This window comes from Hippopotamus amphibius, chromosome 2, assembly GCF_030028045.1.
Source record: "Hippopotamus amphibius kiboko isolate mHipAmp2 chromosome 2, mHipAmp2.hap2, whole genome shotgun sequence".
NCBI classification, from domain to species: Eukaryota; Metazoa; Chordata; class Mammalia; order Artiodactyla; family Hippopotamidae; genus Hippopotamus; species Hippopotamus amphibius.
This window is the reverse complement of record NC_080187.1, coordinates 171,483,412-171,505,551: the sequence shown is the minus strand read 5'-3', so window position 1 is coordinate 171,505,551 and position 22,140 is coordinate 171,483,412. Positions and strand designations below refer to the sequence as shown.

Below are 22,140 nucleotides of genomic sequence, written 5' to 3'. Positions count from 1 at the left end.
GCAGCACAGGGACACTAGAACGGGAGAGCAGAAGGCCTTGGAGCCAGAGGTGACATAGATCCCCTCTTCTTTTTCTGGATTCCAATCTAGGAAGAAGCAAGAGTGGAGGTGGGTGGCACGGGAGGGACTGAGTCCAGGCCAGACTAGGACTCAGTGTGAGCCCCTCTCCCTTCCCCCAGACGGGTCCCTTCCTTGCAGCAGGGTGCTCCTGGCTTTCTGCCTGCACCTGCACACAAACATACCAAGGCCCCTGCAGCCCAGATGTTCCAGGGAAGGAATAATTTGAGGTCCACTGCCCTTTGTCCCCATAGATACACGTGTGCCTGTCAGACAGCAGCTCTGGGTTTGGGTTTGGAAAAGAAAGGTCATCGAGGCCCAGGATGCAGACTGCCCTCCACAGAGCCAGGTTCTGTTCAGGCCGCAGGGCTGCATAGGGTGTTCTTTGTGCTGGGATGCCTCCAGGGCAGGGTGTTAGAGGCTGCCCCCCAGTCCAGGGCTGGTCCCTGACCACCTATGCCAAGCAGCTGACTGGCTGCAGGCCAGGGGTTGAGGGAACCCTCAGAGGTTGTCACCAAGCAGACCCTCACTCCCATCCTAAAGCTTCCCCTCTAGGCTCAGCTCAAACTTGCTCAAAAAAGGCTTTCATAAACAACTCAAGTCTGAAACTCCCGAAAAAAAAACTCGGGCGCTCTCCCCGCCCCTCTAGCCCTGGGGGCTTCAGGAGGGTCTGGGCTGCCTGCCAGCCCCGGGCTGTCCCCAGACTTGGGGGTGGGGAGGCAATGCTGTGACCCTCTCCTTCCTGCTCGGTCTCCAGCCCGGAGTTTCCTCAGGCCGCAGCCGCCCAGGCTCCCCATCCTGCTCTGCATTAATCCTTTCCTCTGAGGGAAGGAGGGGCACAGGTCCCTGTTCTCCAGGGAGGCCTGGGAGGCGGCAGGGTGGGCTGGAGGAACGGAGGGAAAGGCTGGGTCCCAGAAACCAAGTGCCCTCTCCCCCCAGCCGAGTGCCCCTCCTTCCCCTTCCTCCCACTGGGGAAAGGGGAATGTGGAAGGAAATTCACTCTGACCCCCGGATTCTGGCTCTGCGCCCAAAACTTGAGTGGAAGGCCGAGGTTTCCAGGACCCTCCCCGCCCCCACCCCCGCCGCGTCCCTCCCCCCCCCCCCCCGCCCCGCCTCCTCCCTCCGCCTTCCGCGCCCCTTTAAGCTACCCAGCAGACGCAGCTGAAGTTCATCCTGGAGGGGCTGGCGCAGCGGTGAAGGGGGAAGGCTGGAGGCGGAGGGAAGGGCGGCGGGAGCCCGACCGGTCCCACCCCCGGCTGCAACCCCTGGCAGGAAGAGATTGTCGCGGGAGCCTCCGCCGAAAGGCTCGGAGCTCCGGAGGAAGGGTGCCCCAGCCGCAGCGGGTGGGTCCGCGAGCGAGAGGACCGCGGCCGAGGCGGGGGCGCGCCGCCGGGAGGAGGGGGCGTGGCTTCGGCGCCCGGGGCCGGCGGACCCCGGTGACCCTGTCGGCTCCCTCCTTCCAGGCGCGGGCGGGGCAGCCATGCTCCTGTCCGGGGGCGACCCTCCGGCGCAGGAATGGTTCATGGTGCAGACCAAGTCGAAGCCCCGGGTGCAGCGGCAGCGGCTGCAAGTGCAGCGCATCTTCAGGGTCAAGCTGAACGCTTTCCAGAGCCGCCCCGACACCCCCTACTTCTGGCTGCAGCTCGAGGGGCCCAGGGAGAATATGGGCAAAGCCAAGGTAAACAGCTTCTCCTCACCTATCACTTCCAGCCAGACCCTTCTCCCGCTTCTCGGCCCCCCCGGGAGACAGGGGTCCCCAGAGGTCCCCCGACCTGGATTCGGCGGGATGGCGGGCAGGTACTGGGCCATCCTCCTGCCTTTCCAGATCTGCAGCCTTGGGTCCTTCCCTCTGGTTCCTTCTTTCTTTTCTGCCCCACCTCTCTCTTGCGTGTCACTTCTGTCCCTAAAGTGCGCCGAGAGAGGCTCGGCGTTGTGTGTCCCCCCATCAGCCTTCCCTGGCCAGGACCCCTTGTTTATAGCCTGCTCTTCCATCTGGGGGAGCACCTTAGGGTCCTGCATTTCTGTAGTCTGTGCAGCAAGCCTCTTTGTTCTCCACCAAGAGTCTGGAAGGCCCAGGTCTTTCTGCCTTCTTTTAAGTCGCCTTAAATCCTGGGCTGCCCCTTGGAGCCTCTCAGAATGCTGAGGCTGGAAGGGCCATTAGAGACGCTTCTGGAGTAATTCTGGCACTTTACAGATGAGGTATTGGGGACTGGAGAGGGTAAGGGGGGTGGGGGGTGACAGGGGCTGGGACCAGAACCCAGAGCTCTGGGCCCTGCACCCCACACTCTAGGCAGCCTCTTGCAGGGCCTTAGAAGTGGGGGTGCAGCAGCTCTGGAAGGCAGCGGCCCTTAGGGATGGGTGGGAATCTGGAAGGAGGCTGTGGGCTTTCAGATGAAAGGGCCTGCTGTGTGGGGCTGGATGCTGGACAGGCCAGGTCACAGTGTACCTCTCTCGCCTTTGCCCTGGCTTCTCTCACAAGCCTCTCCTCCACTTGGGCCTCTTAGGTTCCCTCTGACCCCCAGTCATGGCCAAGGTCTGCCTCTTCCCCCAGATTCCCTTATCTTATCATTTCCTGGTAGGAATGCTACTGCCTCCCTCAGCCTCAGACCACCCGCTCCCCCTTGCACCTCCCCCCCCCAACCCCAACACCCACCCCTTCCCCAGCTGGGTCTCTACCAATATCCTAATTGGTCAAGGCCATGGGTGGGGGAGGCCCAGAACGTGCTGGCCAGTGGGCAGGCAGGCTGGAAAGTTCCTCCCTCAGCCCCTCTGTTGAGCTGCTTCGTCAGCAGTTTTTCCAGTTCTGACAGAGGTACAGGGGGAGGGGAGGGGTGCCTGCCTGGAGAGCAGATGTGCAGGGGCCCCTGAGATGCAGATTTTTCCGTGGTTGGGATAGGGTGGGTTAACAAGAGGAGCCTTTGGGTTGTTTTGGGTTCTTAATCTTTGTGTTAACTTGAAATATACCTGTCCACCCTTTTATGGGACTGGTGCTTTAGGAGGTGTCTCGCTCACCTGTCTGCTGCTCGCATCCTCGGTCAGCTTCTCCAGGCTTGGCCACTCCTATCCCACTGCTGCCTCAGGGTTCCTGGGGCCACTTACTTTCCCTCACCCTGCAGGCCCTGCAACCAGTGGCTTTCTGCCCCCATCCTGTCACCTCTTTCCCCTCTGTTTTCCCCTGGGGAAAAGCACAGTTTAAGATGGAAACAACAGGAGGGGTTCTGGGCAACTCCCTCCCTTGTTGCACAGAATGAGCAGAAAGAAGAGATGATTGGAGCTTTGGAGCAGAAGAGCAGGGCAGGTTGGAAGGATAAGGTTTTGTTCCAGAAATTAGGAGATCTGGGCTCAATTTGCTGTCATCAAGTTACTGCTGAGACAGAGGGGTGTGGTGGAGAGAATTGGAGAATGGGGTTTGCCACCTTCTAACTGGCTGACCTGGGCCAAATCATTGACCTTCTTTTCCTCATCTACAGAACAATATAATAATACCCGCTTCAGGGTAGAGTTGTAAGAGTCAATTGAAATAAGGCATGCTCCCGTACTTTTGCAAACGTGGAGAGTTGTAGTGTAGAGATGTCAGTTATTGTTGTTGTTAACTAGCTGTATAACTTTGAATGAGTTCTTTTCCCTCTCTGAGTCTCAGTCTCCTTGTTTGTAAAGTGAGAGGCTTGGATTAAATGCTTTCTAAGGTCCAGCGATCTGATACAAGAAAATTTCCCATTTATAAGGATGTCTTGTGGTTTCCGTGTGGAGGTGCTGTGGCTGGCACCAATCCCAGCTGTACGGACACAGAATCATGCACCTTGATACTGGCCCAACATACACAGGCCAGCTGGCGGAGAGGGCTTAGTGAAACTGGAGATTATAGGATGGGGAAGGGGTGATGGATGGGGGTGTCTTGCCTGTGAGGGGAGGAGGGGGTCAAGAAGGATACAGGCTTCTCTGGAGAAGAGCCTGGGTGTGTTTCTACATTAAGCCTGGGTGTGTTTCTACATTATATGCACCGATTTTCCAGGAAAAACTCCGCAGAAGTTGAAAGTGCCTTTAAGTAGTTTTCTTGTGGTGGAATTTAAAAAATAGTGAAGACATTGCTGGAAATGACATTCCTAGGCAGCAAAAGCAAACAGTAGGGTGGCCTGGCCTTTCTGAAGTGAAATCAACAAGTGGAAAGGAGGGTTTTTTACTAACAATCAGAGTCGCCCAGAGACAAGCCCTGCTCAGCTCTTCTGTCCTCCTTGGCAACGATGTGAAGAAGGGTTGGGCACAGAGAGGACAGGTGACAGCTCTATTGATTCCCTCCTTTTTGGAGATGATGGAGGGAGGTGATGGGGAGCCAGAGGTTGGGATGGGGAGCCGTGGGACAGGGTGTGGTTTGCTGACTTTGCTTGGCTGTCAGGTGGAATTTGATCTGTTCCTGCCCCACAGCGACTGTGAGCAGTATCATGGAAGCTGGTAGTGGCCAGGGGTGTGCTGAAACCTGCTGCCGCTGACCCATTGTTGAAAATCCAGGAAGTTTTTGAGCCAGTGGAGTCCTATTGGTAGTTTGAAATCAGCCGCAGTATTTATACCACAGAAATTGGCAATCTACAAAATCAGGGCTATCCCTCCCACAACTGGCTGATTGTTTGTTTTTGTTTTGTTGTTGTTGTTTTGGCCGCATTAGGTCTTTGTTGCTATGTGTGGGCTTTCTCTAGTTGTGGCAAGTGGGGGCTACTCTTCGTTGTGGTGCATGGGCTTCTTGTTGCGGTGGCTTCTCGTTGCAGAGCATGGGCTCTAGGTGCACAGGCTTCAGTCGTTGTGGCACATGGGCTTAGTTGCTCTACGGCATGAGGGATCTCCTCTGGACCAGGAATCAAACCCGTGTCCCCTGCATTGGCAGGCAGATTCTTAACCACTGCGCCACCAGGGAAGTCCCCTGGCTGATGGTTAAACACTTACCAGCACACCTAATTGTGTTGTGGGCACCTAATCATTCTCCTTTATTTTAAACTTAATTTTTCTTTTATCAAAATAATACATAATTTAAAAGTCCAATAATTTTTCAAAAGCTCACAGTACAACGCAGTGATTCCCTGCCTTGTCCCTGCCAACAACTCCCTCTTCAGTGCTCATCCTCATAGAAAATATCTGCTCTGGAATTTATAGATCTCCACATTCCTAAAAAAATGTAGATGCTGTATCTTTTGATTAATCAATTTTAGATATCTTTTTACTTCCTATTATTATAGGTGAGGACTTAGTGTCCTTATATTGTCATCCCCTTTTTCTTCCCAATATAGTTATATTTTTTTCTGTTAAACTGTATTTAATATTTGCAACATTACACCCATGCAAATATCATTTACATCCAAGCATCGAAGTGTACTGTGATTGGGTTTTCTTTCTTACTTTTTGATTTCCCTGGGGTAAAGAGCTCCTCAACTCCTTTCCAGTTTGCTTGTTTTCCTTTGTAGCCATTGCTAATTCTTATAACTTTCAGTAACTTCTCGCTACAATTTTCTACAGGGACAATCAATCCATTCAAGGTGGTCTGTCAGTTCCAGATTTTTTCCTGGGGGCGTCCTTCTTTCTGTCTGGTCAGGCCTGCATGATTGTCATCCTGAGACTCCCATTTGCTGTCATTCTTGGCATCCTCATGCTTTTTTTTCTTTGTTAGATGCCTCATTTCCTGGACGCTGTGTCTTTCTCTTGAGTTGATCAAGTTAAAAAGATGGTACTGTGCTAAAGAACATGCTGATAACTGTGGTCAACATGCTGTTTCTTGAGTCCCCCTCTCTAGTCTGAACAAGTCGTCCTCTATGCCTCCTAGAGCAATGCCTGACACGTAGTAGCTGCTCAGTAATGTTTATTTTTTTCCTTTTTAAAATTTTTATTGGCATATAGTTGATTTACAATGTTGTGTTACTTTCAGATGTGCTCTTTTTTTTACATTCTTTTCCCATATGGGTCATTACAGAGTATTGAGTAGAGTTCCCTGTGCTATACAGTAGGTCCTTATTAGTTATCTATTTCATATATAGTAGTGTGTATATGTCCATCCCAATCTTCCAATTTATCCCTCCCCTCTCCTTACCCCCTGGTAACCATAAGTTTGTCTTCTACATCTGTGATGTATACATTCTGAGATTTCTCTCCACGATCTTCCTGGAGATTGTCTTTGCTTTTTTTAAATTTAAATTTTTTTTTTAATGTTGGGTCCCCTTTCTTGGTTTTCTTTCTTGATTTGCTGTAACATGCTCTCTGGTAGCTTCCTGAGCAAGGCTTTATAGGAGGTAAACTCTTGGGGTTGCATATATGCATATCTACATTGCATATCTGATGGTCACTTGATTGACAGTTTGGCTGGTATCAAATTATACATGGAAAATTATTTTCCTTCAGAAGTGAGAAGGCATTACTTCATTGACTTCTTGCTTTGGGGACACCTAAAGCTAGTCTTGGTCCCTGGTCCTTTGTATGTGAAGTTTTTCTCTGGAAGTTTGTAGTTTCCCCCACTGTTCTGAGGTGCGAGTATCTGTCTTCATCCATCGTCAGTTGCTGTTGCTGAATCTCTATATGGGAAGATTGAGTTCTCTGCACTCAGTGGTCACTGTAGATCTCACTACTGGCCTTCCTCTCTTCCTTCATGATTTTGTGTGGTACACATACCCTCAAGATCAACCTCTGATTCTAGGACCTTGTCTTTTGCTCTTTCCAGAACAAACTCCAGTGAGTAGGGAGGTACTTGCTCAGCCTTTGTGTAGAGAGGTAGATGGGCGCCCAGATCTAACCACTCCTTAAACAACCTTATCTTATTCCACCTTTTAAAAAATGTTCTCCTTCACTCCCAACTCCAGAGTTTCTTGGTGCTGCCATTTTTAAAAAAATATTTTTAATTTATTTTGGTGGTGCCAAGTCTTAGTTGCAGCATGTTGAACATTGTTGTGGCACGTGGGATCTTTTAGTTGTGGTATGCAGACTCTTAGTTGGGGCACGCAGACTTCTTAGTGGCGGCATGCATGCAGGCTCTAGTTCCCCGACCGGGGATCGAACCCCGGCCCCCTGCATTGAGAGTGGGGAGTCTTACCCACTGGACCACCAGGGAAGTGGTGCTGCCATTTTTTGAGCTTTTTGAGCATTCTGCAGTGTAGTTTGGGGTGATTGTGGAAAGCAGACAATGAATGGTAACTGGCTTATGAGAAAGGAGAATCTAAAGTCAGGGTTGATCAAGTATAGAGCAGTAGCGAATTATCTGGTGGTATTGTTTTTACTTAACTTACGAGTTGACAAACCACTTGCAGGACATTTGACAATATATTTTAACAAAGGCACAACATTTTTCTGTGCTTATTTTTACCCTGCCTCTTCTCTACTTTTTTTCTTCTTGGAGAAAAAGCTCTGGGTGGGCTTCCAGCAGAAAAATTGCTCCAGATATTTTCTGGATGTCAATGCCTACTGTTCCCTGATCTGTTTTTGCTCTAAGGTATTGCGTTGTGGTTAAGACCCAGACTTTGGAGTCAGAGTGCCTAAGTGTCCCAGCCCACTATCTTTGTGACCTCGGACATGTACCCTTCCTTGTTCACCTAAAGTGGGGATAATAGTGATTTCCTTATAGGGCTGAGAGAGGACTGAATGAGCTAATATATGTAAAGAGCCTGACACATAATAAGTATTCAATAAATATCAGTTCAGATTTATTATTTTGAAAATCACCTTCTTTCCAGTGTTTCTTTTTGTTTAAAAATATTGACCAGTTAGTGGAACAATAAATATTTTAAGCTCTTTGCACAAAGAAAAAGAAACCACCCATAATCTTCTCCCTGAGCATATCTCTTCATTTTTACATATTATTTTTGTGTGGTTAGAATGTGGGGTGCACGGGGTGGGGGAGTTTGTTCAGGTCTATGAGAGCTATTCCACCTGGTCAGATTCACCCTTGCCAGGCAGTGGGTACCAGCTGAGGTTCTGGGTGGGAGGGGTTTGCTTGGGATGTCTATCAGGTTTTGAGCTGATTTTGGACTGACCAAAAAGGGGTTAAGATGTGGGCCTTAAGTGCCTGGGTGTACCTTAGGCCGTTTGGGGAAGGTGTTAGAGGTCCATGGCCTGGCCCTGTGGTAGAGATAAGCTCAGGCCTGAGCAGGGGAGGATGGTCTGGATATTGAGCAGCGGGGCCAGGGTGGTCCTTGGGATGGCTCCAAAGTAGGGCATTTGTTTCATAATGGAACTGTCAGGGCAGAGCGGGAAGAGGGATGGCTGTCACTGACACGGGCACGAGGAGGGACTTGAAGGCAAAGGCAGTCATCAAGGTTGACTCATTAAGAGGGAGTGCTCGTGGTTCCTTGGAGCTCATGCTGGTGGAACTCAGCCATATAGTAGAGGAACCCAATCTCTCCCATCCCAGCAACCACTAGAAACTGAACGTGTGAGCCCTGGAAACACGAGGACCTGGTGCCCAGGCAGCCAAAGGCCTCCCTCCTGGTTCAGCCATTGTGCAGATCTGTGGAGATCCCCGGATACTGGCCCAACGACTTATCTTCTCTGTCCCCTCTGGGCAACAGAGTTACCATGGTTACAGGTACAGGTTGTGCCAGAGACCATTTGCAGGGGGATTAACCAGCATCTCACAGGATTACCCTGTCGTCACTGTGTAGTCAGCCCGAGGAAGAGCTCTGGTTTCAGAATCAGACAGGTGTGGGCTGCGGCCCTGGCCCAGGCGCCCCCTAGCTGTGTGTCCTTGGGTATAGCCTTTGGGAGCCTGCAAAATGGGAAGAGGCTGTGCCGGCCACAAGCTAAGCATCTCTTTAGCTGTGTTAACTCACTGAAGCGTCACAATAGCCTGACGAGGTGGGAACCGTTCTCCCCATTTTACAGATGAGGAAACATAGGCATAAGGAGGGTAGCTTGCCCAGATCGCGCAAGCGCCTGGCACGTGGAGGGTACTCAGTCATGTGCCATCCCCCTCCCCCAGCTGTTTCACAATTCTAGAGTGCCAGGCAGGACTGGACCTTAGGAGCATCCAGTTTAACCTGTCATTTTACAGGTGAGGAGACTGAGGCCCTGAGAAGACGACAGATTTCCCATAGTAACCCTAACCTATTGAGGTCAGGGTGGAACTAAAACCAGGAACTTAACTCCAAGCCCAGGTGCTCCCCCTCCCCCCGGGCCTCCCCCATCTGTCAGAGTTCTCTGGAAAGAGATGAGTGTGTGAGGAGGCAGGACCAGAGAGAGAGAGAGGGTTGGGCCGTGGGGGGTGGGGTCCTTTGGCTTTTGGTGGGCGGGGGCGGGCCCTGCTAAGCGAGGGGAGTGAGCGCCCGTGGCGGGCCCATAACGGCTGACCTCCTCTGTGCTCTCCCCGCTGGCTTCAGGAGTATCTGAAGGGCCTGTGCAGCCCGGAGCTGTGGAAGGAGGTTCGCTACCCGGCGGCCCTGCACTGTGCCTTCCTCGGGGCCCAGGGCCTCTTCTTGGACTGCCTCTGCTGGAGCACCCTGGCCTACCTGGTGCCCGGGCCCCCGGGCTCCCTGATGGTGGGTGGGCTGACCGAGTCTTTCGTCATGACCCAGAACTGGCTGGAGGAGCTGGTGGGACGGCTGCGCTGGGGCCCTGCCCCTCTGCTCACCCCCCGGGGCATCTGGGAAGCCGAGGTGACCCGGGCTTTTGGGGCCCTGGTCTGGATCCGTGGTGACCAGTATGCAGGGGACCTGCTGCAGCTGCCCCCAGCGGTCCAGGAACTGCTGCTGAGCCTGGTGAGGGATGCCGCGGGCAAGGAGGACATTATCCAGTGGCTCGGCCGCATCAGCACCTCCAACGCCCGCTCGGACCCTGAGCTCCTGATCTGCCCAGCCCACCAGCAGAAAGAAGGTCCAGCCATGGTGTCCATGGGAGACGGTCCTAGGCCTTTTCTAGAGATGGGGAGCCCAGAAAATTCAAAGAGATTAACCAGCCTGGGCGCCACGGGGGCCCTCATCCCAGTCCAGAACACCCAGCCGGAGACAGCAAACCAGCTGGTCCGGTAAGTTCCGGAGAATCAGTCTGACTTCTCTGCCCCTGCTCCTGCTCCCCAACCCCAAGGAAATAGTTTGGGACCTAACTGGCCTCCCCATCTTTCCAACAAACTTGGGTTTCCTGCAGGGTCGGTTCCAACAACGAAGGTGGCACGGACAGTGCTCGCGAGGAAGGGCCAGTACAAGCCGGCAGCAGCCAGGACCCTGAGGACCATGCACAAGCCTCGTCCCAGCAGAGGCAGGCCCGGAGGGGGGACAACAAGCTCCCCCTCCAGCCTCCAGTATCAGCCCTCAGTGTGTGCTCCCCCTGGAAGACCTGGACCCCGGGGCCTGCCTTTGGGCCCTTGTGGCCGGGGGCTATTGCTGCAACCTTCTGGAGGATCAATGAACTGCATTCTCTTCACCTGGCCTGGCTCCTGTCCCAGGCGTGCTTCAGTTTCCCTTTCTGGCAGAGGCAACTGGGGCCCATTCAGTTCAAGCTGCCAGGGCAGAATCCTTTGCCCTTAAATCTGGGTTGGAAACAGAAGGAGCTGGTTTCTTTGCCCAGTGTGGAAAGCCCAGATTGCAGACGAGACGGGGGGCCAGGAGGAGAGGCAGCCCTACAGAATTGCCTGAGGCCAGAGACCCCTAAAAAAGTCATGAGTGTATTGATGGTCTCAGGAGGCTCAGGGGTAAAGGACAAGACTAGCCCAGGACTTCCACAGATAGGGCCACCTTTGACCTCTACAGCCCAACTCCAGGCAGGAAGTGAGTTGGGAGATCAAGGAAGTATGCAGTGGGGTTGTAAGGAGCCAGAAGAGGGGCCATGTGTAGGGCTGCCCACAGGGCAAGGGGTGCCTGCTGCTCAGAGGAGGCCTGCAGCTCAAGGGGGGCTGACAGCTCCTTCAGGACCTGAATCTCAAACAATGCCTGAAACTCTCAAAGTGCCCGTGGCTGCAGCAATGCCCAGAGCTCAAACTCCACCCACAAATCCAGTGCTGCCTGCGGCCCCCAAAGTGCCTGAAAGCCAGGTGATGCCAGCAGTCCATGAAGGACCTGCAGCCCCCAAAGTGCCTTCGGCTCCAACAAAGCCAGCAGCTCAAGGGGTGCCCACAGCACAAAAGGCAGATGTGGGGGAACGGGTACCAGCAGCACAAATGATGCCTGCGGGTCCCAAAACTCCCACAGCTCAGAAAAGACATGCAGCCAAAACGTCACCTGCAGGTCCCCAAACACCCAGAGCCCAGACTGGGCCTACAGCTAAAACAGGATCTACAGCTCCCAAAGCACCTGCAGCCCCCAAAGCGCCTGCAGCATCCAGCACTTCCAGAGCTCCGAAAACACCCACAGCTCAGAAGGCACCCACAGGTTCTGGGCCAACACTGGACGCAGCCAAGTTCCCAAGTGAGGGCCAGCCTTCGTCAAGGGGCAGTGCCTCCTTCCTGAAGGGCCAGGGGGAGGCCGGAAGGCAGGGGCCCCAGTCCAGTGGCAACTTGTCTCCCAGTAGTCAGCGCCAGCCTCAGGCGGAGGGGCTCCCAGGGGCTTGGGAGGGGGTCCCGAAGCAGCCGCCTCGCCACCCACAGGCGAACAGCACAGTAACCAGCTTCCAGAGGTACCACGAGGCCCTGAACACACCCTTCGAGCTGAACCTGTCAGAAGAACCCGGGAACCAGGGGTTGCGGCGAGTGGTCATTGACGGCAGCAGCGTGGCCATGGTGTGAGTAGCCACAGGCCTGGGGTGGGCTGGGAAGGCTGGGGAGCTCGGGCAGGGCATCCCTGGGGTGATAAACCATGAGCACCCTTTCTTGACCTCTGTATATGGGTGACGTGGCGTTCAAATGGGGGAAAGATGGGAGAGAAGTGGCACGTGTTGAGAGGCTACTGCCTGCTGGGTGATGTTCATGGAATCATCACAGCAGCTTTCAAAGGTAGGTTTCTGTTTTCCTTCCTTGATAGAAGCAGAAACAGGCTCAGAGAAGTGATGAACCTTGCTCAAGGTCCAGAGACAGTAAGGGGCCCACCTGGCCTTTGGGTGGCCCGCACACTTCCATTTCAGCCTGCCTCACATAGCATGGGGTCTGTCAACCCCAGGCCAGCTTTCAAATGTTTAGCCCAACCCTTAAGGCCCAGCACTGATCTCCTCTGTGAAGCTTTTCCCGACCATGCCAGCTCTCAGAGATCAGCCTCCCTGCACAGCACTTACTGCTCTATACGTGTTAGCATAAATACATGTGCGATGTCTTCATCTGCCCACGAAGTAGAATAGTTATCTGTGCTGAGCACACTCCCAGCACACAGTCGGTGGTCAGCAAATGTTTGTTTGCTTCCAGCCCTAAACTGAGCTCTTTGGATGTAGAGGTTGTCTTCTTCTTCCTTTTGCCCTGGAGGCCCCTACACACACACACACACACACACACACACACACACACACACACACACACACACACACACACACACACACACACACACACACACACAGCAGGTGAGTGGACCCAGTCGGTGCTCACTGTTTGATGATGGAGAGAGGGGAGGGGGCATTGTTGGTGCCTGTGGTGCTGATGCTCGTGCCCTCGCGTTGCCAGCTGTGCTGCCCCAGGCTGGCTCTGAGGGATGGGTGGAGATGCAGGATGTACCTCATTACATCCCCCGCCCCCTGCCCCCCAGGCATGGCCTCCAGCATTTCTTCTCCTGCCGGGGCATTGCCATGGCAGTGCAGTATTTCTGGAACCGGGGACACCGAGAGGTCACTGTGTTTGTACCCACCTGGCAGCTTAAGAAGAACCGGAGGGTGAGAGGTGAGCTGTCCCCTGTCACTCCGTCCCTCCAGTGGGCTTACTCACCATGTCTTACTTTCCCTTGCCCTTCTGCCCCCACCATGGCCTTTTCCACTTAGCCTTTCGTCTTACCTTCACTGTCTTCTGCCTTTCACCTCCAGAGAGCCACTTTCTGACGAAACTGCACTCCCTCAAGATGCTTTCAATCACCCCTTCCCAGCTTGAGAATGGCAGGAAGATCACCACCTACGATTACAGGTGTGCCGGTCTGCAGGCCTTCTCTTGTGGAGCCCTGGGGCTTGGGCTGGGCTGGTGTGTCAGGTGGAGTCTTGCCTCATTTGCTCTGGAGAGATGGAGGCAAACACATCAGAGGGTCATGTCAGAGAGGGTGGCGTGGTGTACCGGCCCTCTGTAGGCAGAGGGAGAGACAGAGAGAGGAGAGGGCTCCAAGGTCATCTCAATCCAAGCCCAAGATGTGTTCCTGAACTTGGGACTATGCCGCCCCATTTCCCTGAGTTAAGAGGCTTTCTGCCCTTTGAACTATGGCTGGAACCCTCTGCTTTCTCTGGATGGGACTAGCCCAGGTGACTCCTGGTGCTTCAAGTGAGCTGCTTCCCCAGGCAGAGGATTTGGGTGCCAGTTCAGGTTGAAGCTCAGGTTTTCTCAAGGGATTGCTGCAGTCTTTTCCTCCCACCATCTCTGTCCCTGGGAGGAGGTATGTGTGTGGCTGTATGTGACCGGAGTCCTGGCTGGGCTCTGAAAATGGAGTCAGCTTGGCCTGTCTCCTAGCTAAAGCCTGAATGCCTCCCTACTTGTCAATCCTCAGCACACACTCCCCAGCGTGGCCGCAGGACCGGTGTGCACAGGGGTGCCTGTGGTGCTGCCTCTGATGGGGCAGAGAAGGCCCTGTCCAGGTCACTGACCCTGGGCTGGAGTCGAAGCCCGGCAGGCACAGGTCTTGGCTCCACTTAGGCACCTCCCATGCCAGACAGGGAGAAGTTTTGTTCCTCCCCAAGACCTGGCGCCCACTCAGCCTTCAGGCCTGGAGAGGACTGGGCAGGGCAGCTCAGGCATCCCTCCTTCAAGAGCTGGCCCCCTGGGTAAGGTCTTTAAGTGCCTTTAAATGCAGGTCTGGCTTTGAGGGAAGATGGCTTTCCTGCAGAAGGCCCCTCTGCTGGGCGTGTGTGGAACTGCATGCTCGGGGCTGCTGGAATGGCACTCTGCAGGAAATGCCGAGAAGTAGGTAGCCTTTGCTTTCTTTCCTGGTCACAGCCCTCTTTCGAGGAGAAGTGATCCTGGGAAAAATGGATTTGTTTATTCAGGTATGTGTTTTTATACGTGTATACATACGTACATATGTATGTATGTGTGTCTTGGCATGTACATGAGTGTTGTGCACTGGTGAGGAATAATCATGGAATATTGGGTATATGCTGTGTGGCAGGCACTGAGCTAGACACTTAAGTGTATTGTCTCATTCAGTTTAATCCTCACAGCAATAGAGGGTAAGTGTTTTATGTTAGTTTGACAGACATGGAAACCAAAGAAGTAAAAATGCATGTGTAGAAAACCATAATCCCAAAAGAAACTTGTACCATAATGTTTATTGCAGCACTATTTACAATAGCCAGGACATGGAAGCAACCTAAATGCCCATCAACAAATGAATGGATACAGAAGATGTGGCATATATATACAATGGAATATTACTCAGCTATAAAAAGGGATGAGATGGAGCTATATGTAATGAGGTGGATAGAACTACAATCTGTCATACATAGTGAAGTAAGTCAGAAAGAGAAGGACAAATATTGTATGCTAACTCACATATACAGAATCTAAAAATGGTACTGATGAACTCAGTGACAAGAATAAGGATGCAGATACAGAGAATGGACTGGAGAACTCGAGGTATGGGAGGGGGCGGGGGGTGAAGGGGAAACTGAGATGAAGCGAGAGAGCAGCACAGACATATATATACTACAACTGTAAAATAGTCAGTGGGAAGTTGTTGTATAACAAAGGGAGTCCAACTCCAGGATGGAAGATGCCTTAGAGGACTGGGGTGGGGAGGGTGGGGGGGACTCGAGGTGGGGGAGTCAAGGAAGGGAGGGAATACGGGGATATGTGTATAAAAACAGATGATTGAACCTGGTGTACCCCCCCCCCCAAAAAAAAAAATGAATGTGTGGATGTGGACAAGTGCATGGGTTTCTGTGTGTGTGTCTGAGCATGTGTAAGTGAATGCCTGTGTGTAAAAGAGGGGTTTGTGTTTGCATATACAGTTGGGGAATGTGCATCCTAGTTCACCCTCCCAGGGGCGCGTGGACATCCCAGTTGGCTGCATAAACGAGGATGGGCTCTTGAGTCCCGGCTCCCCGACTGTCAAGGGCACCGTCTTTGTCCCACACGCCTCAATAGGAAGCTGCAAGTTCATTTTCTCAGAGGACTGGGGAGGTGAGGGGCTGGGTACCGGGTCATTAGCGACTCCCCCGCTCCCTGCAGGTTCATGGTAAAGCTGGCGGAAGAGACAGATGGCATCATCGTCACCAACGAGCAGCTCCACGACCTGGTGAATAATTCCAAGAAACTGACGGTCAAAGATCGGTGAGGCAGCTCCCAGGGGACTGGGCTCTTTCTTCCCCTCGGGTGCCAGGCAGCCCCTGGCGGGGGGGTTTGGGCAGGGAGAAGGGCCTCAGAGAAGTGCTCATCAGCACCTGCTGGGAGGAGGTGTGGGTCTCAGTCCCCGTGGAGCTGCCAGGAGGCAACAGGGGGTGGGTGGGCCAGGGGCTCCTCTGTGACCTTTCCTCCTCCATCTGGGGTCCAGCCTGCTGCCCTTCACCTTTGCGGGGAACCTCTTCATGGTGCCTGACGACCCTCTGGGCCGTGATGGCCCCACCCTGGATGAGTTTCTGAAGAAACCGAACAGGTAACGGGCCAGGTACCCCTCCCTCCCCCACCTCCCAGCCCCTCCTGGGACTGACGGGAAGCTTCCCTTTGGTGCTAACCAGCATTTGTCTAGTGCTTAATAGTGAGCAGAGTGGTTTGACTTTTTCAGGCCTTTGTACTTCCACCCACATCTGCACATCCATAGACCACATGATATGGTGTTACAGTTTCACAATCTTGCACACATGCTTCAATACTATATGTGTCTTTCCACAACTGGCATTTGTCCCCATGTTTTATTGTTTTTCCCAGATGCATGCCATGTTAGTTTATGTGGTTGGCTTTAATGTCCATGCTCTACTCCATCACACAAGTGCCTGACAGGTTATGGGGTCTCTTGTGGAGGGCCGTTCGACAGTTTCCAAGTTATGCTGTTGGTACCAGTGCTGCGGTGAACCGCCTCGTACTTGTTTCATTGTGTGCAGGGGGAGCTGTGTCTGGAGTACATACCAAGTAGAATTTTTTCCACATTTATTACCCTCTTTGATCCTCACAGCTTGAATTAGACATATGTGACCACTATCCTCGTTTTACAGGTGAGGAATCTGAGACTCCAGTACTTTCCCAAGGTCATTGTGCTGGTGCTGGGAGAACTGATTTGCAGTAACTCAGTTCCTCTGGCTTCCACCCACTCTGAGCCACCTTGCTCAGTTACCTGGGCCCGACAGTTCCCTGGGCCTGACAGGGGACTGTAGTCAGGACCTTCTGGGCAGGGCACTGCTTCCTGGGCCAAGTCCCCCAGTCCCATTTCTCCAATTTGAAGAAAAGTGATGTGGCCGAGGTTTGTGTGCTCTTCCCTCCCAAGTCCCTTGTCAGGTCTTCTTCCCTCTCTTGACCTCCCCCTGGCTTGCTCATCCTGGAGTCTGGTTGGAAGTACCCGTCATCTAACTCTTATCAAATCATTGGCTTAAAACTGATTGGAAATGTCACTTGGTCCGTGAGGTTTTGATTGGATAAGGCTTCAAAGCCCAGATGAATTGCTGACATGTGGCCTGGCAGATGCTGGGGGTAGAGGGAATATCTTTGGGCGGGTCCTGTCTGAGACTGTGCCATGTTGGAGGCTGCCCTTGGCCCAGCCTCCGGGACACTCAGCAACGAGGTGATGCTCTGTGGGGCTTCCACAGGTGTGGTTTCGCCTTGGATGGCCTCTCAGGATGGCCTGTCCCCCACCTCCTCCATCAGACCCCTCTGCCCTGCTGTTTTGGTGTAGGTTGGACACCGACATAGGCAACTTCCTGAAGGTGTGGAAGACCCTTCCTCCCAGCTCAGCCAGCGTCTCCGAGCTGAGTGACAATGCTGACCCTGGGCCCCCGGAGAGCCTGCAGAATGTGGAAGAAGTCAGGGAGGAGAAGGAGGAGAGGCAGGACGAGAAGCAGAGAGAGGAGCAGGAGATGCTGAAGCCAGCTGAGGAGGAGGAGGACAACCTGGACTCTTCACTGATGTCCGTGTTCAGGGCTGAGTGCTCTTCCCTCGCAGAGGAAATACTCGGGTGCCTCAGCCTCCATGATCCCCAGGACGGGGCGCTAGACATCGATCTCCTGCCGGCGGTGCCTTCTCCCTCCCTGGGCATCCCCTGGGATGGGAAGGCTCCCTGCCAACAGGTTCTTGCCCAGCTGGCCCAGCTGACCATCCCCAGCAACTTCACCGCACTCTCCTTCTTCGTGGGGTTCATGGACTCCCACCGAGACGTCATCCCTGACTATGAAGCCCTTGTGGGGCCCCTGCACAGCCTCCTGAAGCAGAAGCCGGACTGGCAGTGGCACCAGGAGCATGAGAGGGCCTTCCTGGCCCTGAAGCGAGCCCTGGTGTCCGCCCTCTGCCTGACGGCCCCCAACTCCCAGCTGCCCTTCCGCCTGGAGGTCACGGTGAGCCAAGTGGCCCTGACGGCCGTTGTGTACCAGGAGCACTCAGGGAGGAAGCACCCCGTAGCCTATACCTCGAAACCCCTCCTCCCCGATGAGGAGAGTGAGGGCCCGCAGTCGGGGGGCGACAGCCCCTATGCCGTGGCCTGGGCCCTCAAGCATTTTTCCCGCTGCATTGGAGACACGCCGGTGGTCCTGGACCTCTCCTACGCCTCCCGGACCACCGTGGACCCTGAGGCATGGGACGGCCGCAGGGTTGCCAGAGCATGGCTGATCAGATGGGCCCTCTTGGTACAGGACAAGGGCAAGAGGTCGCTGGAACTGACCCTTCTCCAGGGCCTGCTGGGGGAAAACCGGCTGCTGACTCCCGCGGCTTCCATGCCTCGTTTCTTCCAGGTTCTGCCTCCTTTTTCCGACCTGTCCACTTTTGTCTGCATCCACATGTCGGGGTACTGCTTTTACCGGGAGGACGAGTGGTGTGCTGGCTTCGGGCTCTATGTCCTCTCTCCCACCAGCCCCCCGGTCTCCCTTTCCTTCTCTTGCTCCCCTGATACCCCAACCTATGCCCACCTTGCGGCCATGGCCTGTGGCCTGGAGCGCTTTGGCCAGTCCCACCTGCCCGTGGTTTTCCTCACGCACTGCAACTGGATCTTCAGCCTCCTCTGGGAGCTCCTGCCCCTCTGGAGGGCTCGGGGCTTCCTCTCCTCCGACGGGGCTCCGCTACCTCACCCAAGCCTGCTCTCCTACATCATAGCCCTCACCTCCGGCCTCCCATCCCTTCCGTTTATCTACCGAACCTCCTACCGCGGCTCCCTGTTTGCTGTGACAGTGGACACCCTGGCCAAGCAGGGGGCCCAGGGGGGCGGCCAGTGGTGGAATCTGCCAGACAATGTGCCGGTCCCTGTAGTGTCTCCCCGTACCACGGGCAAGAGGCCCAACTTGCTGGCATTACAGCTGAGCGACAGCACCCTGGCCGATGTCATTGCCAAGCTGCAGGCCGGGCAGAAAGTATCCAGCGCCTCACCCTTCAGTTCTGCCTTTAACTCCCTCAGCCTCAACAAGGAGAGTGGCCTGCTTATGTTCAAGGGAGACAAGAGGCCCAGGGTCTGGGTAGTCCCGAGGCAGCTCCGGAGGGATCTGATTTTCGCTGTGCACAACCTCCCCGTGGGGGCCCACCAGAGGCCCGAGGAGACCTATAAGAAGCTGCGGTTGCTGGGGTGGTGGCCGGGAATGCAGGAGCACGTGAGAGATTACTGCAGGAGCTGCTTGTTCTGCATCCCCCGCAATCTCATAGGAAGTGAGCTGAAGGTTATTGAGTCCTGGTGGCCCCTCAGGTCCACCGCCCCCTGGTCCCACCTGCAGATCGAGGTGGTGGGCCCGGTCACCGTAAGCGAGGAGGGCCACAAGCACGTGCTGATTGTGGCCGACCCGAACACCAGGTGGGTGGAGGCGTTCCCGCTGAAGCCCTACACACACATGGCTGTGGCCCAGGTGCTGCTTCAGCATGTGTTCGCAAGGTGGGGCGTTCCGGTGAGGCTAGAGGCCGCCCAGGGCCCCCACTTTGCCCGGCACGTCCTGGTGAGCTGTGGGCTGGCCCTGGGAGCCCAGGTGGCCTCCCTGAGCAGGGACCTCCAGTTCCCCTGCCTGACGAGCTCCGGGGCCTACTGGGAGTTCAAGAGGGCCCTCAAGGAGTTCATCTTCCTGCATGGCAAGAAGTGGGCGGCTTCCCTGCCCTTGCTGCACCTGGCCTTCAGGGCCTCCTCCAACCTGGCTACACCATTCCAAATCCTGACGGGTGGCGAGGAGAGGCTGACCGAGCCCCTGTGGTGGGAGCTGAGCAGCGCAAACATCGAAGGGCTCAAGATGGATGTCTTCCTGCTACAGCTGATGGGGGAGCTTCTGGAGCTCCACTGGCGGGTCGCTGAGAAGGCGAGTGAAAAGGCTGAGAACAGGCGTTTCAAGCGGGAGAGCCAGGAGAAGGAGTGGAACGTGGGTGACCAGGTTCTCTTGCTGTCCCTCCCCAGGAATGGCAGCAGTGCCAAGTGGGTGGGTCCCTTCTATATAGGGGACCGGCTGAGCCTGTCCCTCTACAGGGTCTGGGGCTTCCCCACCCCGGAGACGCTTGGGTGCATCTATCCTAGCAGTCTGATGAAGGCCTTTGCCAAGAGCGGCACCCCGCTGTCCTTCAAGGTCTTGGAGCAGTGAGCTGGAGCAGCGGGGGAGCCCCCGCCCAGGGTCCTGGGCGTCTGCTGCTAAGCGTTCCCCTGCCCCCAGCAGTGCTCTCACAGTCCCCGGGGCCCTTCATTGTGCCTTTTGTAGAGAAGTTACTTCGTAAAGCTTTGCTGAACTGCCTTGAACTGGGGCCCAGCGTCCCTATGGAACCATGCCCAGCGTGGGGTATTGGGAGAATCTGCTAAAGGCTGTCAGATGTGGGCCTCTGGCAATTTCACCCTGGTGGGTAGAGAGTTCCCTTCCTGAGGTAGACCAGATTCAACGTCTCTCCCCAAGTGAAAGTGTACATATACAGCGCAGCCCAAAATCTTACTCCTGGCTTTCTTTACCAGGAAATAGTGTGACTCTGGACCTCAGAATCGAAACCACATTCCCCTGTCAAACAGAAACCTCGAATGTGGACTCCTCCCCCAATCTGTTCATTTGGGGACCCTTTGCCCTTGAATCTGTCACAGCTGACACAGATCCATGTGGGTGTGGAGAGGCAGCGTGTCCTCAGTCTCATGGCCCACTTTCTCAGGCCAGGCTAGGCCTGCCCAGCTGTCAAGGAAGGGCTGGCTGTCCTGGGCCTCGAGGCTCGTGGCTGGGGTGGGAGGATGGCCAGTCCTTCCGTCCTGCCTGTCAGCACGGGAAGGGCAAGGGGGAGATGGAGTCGGCCTACCTCATTTGACTCCAGCCAATGGAGACACTCCCTGACCCCGGCTTCGATGGTATCGACCCCACGGGAGTCAAGGATCTCGATGCCAAATGTGGCATCTCTACCTGAAGAGCTGCTTTGACTAGACCAAGGGGCCCAGGCCTCTGTTTCAGGTGGAGGGTGACTGAAATGAGTGGTCTGGCACATGGGGAGGTGCTGGCGTGGCGCTACCTCCCAATCCCACCCCAAAGCCCACAGCCCTCTCTTTCCACTGCCACTGTCCCCTGCATCCCCAGACCCTATATAGTGTATGACTGCTTTGTTTGGAATCCCCCTCCTCTGCCCCAGTCCCCTGGACCTGCCTTCTGTGTGGAGAACATCCTGGCCTCTCCCAGAGCTGCTCTGCAAAGACCACTTGCTACAAGGGTGCGTTTCTCACACGTGTGTGTGCCTTCACTCACCCTCTGAATTGCTGCTGCTGCTGGCAGAGGGGGTTCCAGGTGGAGGCCAGCACTGTATCACTCGGGCTGGGCCTCTAAGTAGTTTTATTTCTCCAAAGCTGAGCTAGTCTCCTGGCCTAGCTCAAGTTGCCAAAACACTTGACATTGCTAGAGCCAGAGTAGAACCTGCCATTGAGTCCAATTAGCTTGTTTTACAGTTGAGGAAAGAAGCCCAGAGAGGGGAGGTGACTTGCCCAAAGTCACACAGACATAGTTGCTGGCTGAGCTGGGACCAGGATTAAGCTTCCTGATTCTCCATTCACCATAGATGGGGTTCAAGCGAGAGAAGCTCTCAAAATCCTATACCCATCTTCCCTCCGAATCCCCATCTTCCAAATCTTGTAGACAAGCTAAGGTTTTGCCTCAAACCATTTCTAGCTGTTAATTCTGTCCAGGCAAGAATGTTTGGGTGACAGCTGAGAAACTGAAAGGTGAGCTGTGGGGTTTTTAGCAGATACCTCTTTCCCCCTCCTCCTCCTCCCTCTGCACCTCCCCCTCTCTTTCTCTTCCTCTTCCTCCCTCTGATGGTCTGGTCAACCTCATTCTCCCTCCCCAGTGCTGTACCCACTCCCTTTGTTAACCGCATTTATGATCTTGTACCCCTTTATGTGACCTTTTTTTCCATTTTATTTGTCAATAAATGGATCAAAATGGAGCTAATGTCCAGTTTGTTTGGTTTTTAGCTTTAGACTCAATTATGGGAAAGAGGGTGGGAGACACTTGTTGGGCATGGCTGCTGTATGTTTCCCAGGCAGAACTGCAGATTTGAGTCTGGATAGTAACTCTGCAAGTTCATCTGCTCAGAGCTCTTATTTTACAGAGGAGGAGACCAGCACCCAGGCAGTGATATAGCTCAACCCCTCTCCCCTCACTGGTTCATGGCAGGGCTGGGAGGAGAGCCCAGCTGGTGGCTTCCACGCTAGTGCTCTTCCTGGTTCCTGTCTTGGAAGTGGGCAGGGTGGGAACGAAGATGAAGGAAGGCTGGTGTGAGAGGATGGCATCAGTGCTGTACCAGCTTGGCTGTATCGGGAACACGACAGTACTAGGTTTGAATGCTGACTCTATGGCTACTACCTATGTGGTTTTCTCCTGAGGCCTCGGTCTCCCCATCTATCAAGTGCAGGGTAACAATTCCTAGATTACGGATGGTGCAAGGATCTTATGAAATATTCC

At 54.3% G+C, this 22,140-nt stretch overlaps 1 protein-coding gene across 1 annotated transcript; it reads left to right on the top strand.

Annotated features, from left to right (window-relative positions):
- The first annotated feature begins 1,204 nt into the window (after positions 1-1,204).
- Positions 1,205-21,622, top strand: NYNRIN (NYN domain and retroviral integrase containing). Its single transcript, XM_057724189.1, has 9 exons — positions 1,205-1,400; positions 1,521-1,735; positions 9,399-10,042; positions 10,162-11,730; positions 12,678-12,808; positions 12,949-13,045; positions 15,293-15,394; positions 15,615-15,716; positions 16,947-21,622. Exons 2-9 carry the CDS (start codon positions 1,538-1,540, stop codon positions 19,801-19,803), a joined length of 5,700 nt encoding a protein of 1,899 aa, XP_057580172.1. The 5' UTR covers positions 1,205-1,400; positions 1,521-1,537; the 3' UTR covers positions 19,804-21,622.
- Positions 21,623-22,140: the final 518 nt, after the last annotated feature.

Excerpts from the sequence above, each read along its gene's own strand:
- NYNRIN (XM_057724189.1), top strand. The coding sequence starts at position 1,538 with ATGCTCCTGTCCGGGGGCGACCCTCCGGCGCAGGAATGGTTCATGGTG. Across the intron at positions 11,731-12,677 it reads GGCAGCAGCGTGGCCATGGT|GCATGGCCTCCAGCATTTCT; the intron begins GTGAGTAGCCAC and ends CCTGCCCCCCAG. Across the intron at positions 12,809-12,948 it reads GAAGAACCGGAGGGTGAGAG|AGAGCCACTTTCTGACGAAA; the intron begins GTGAGCTGTCCC and ends TTTCACCTCCAG.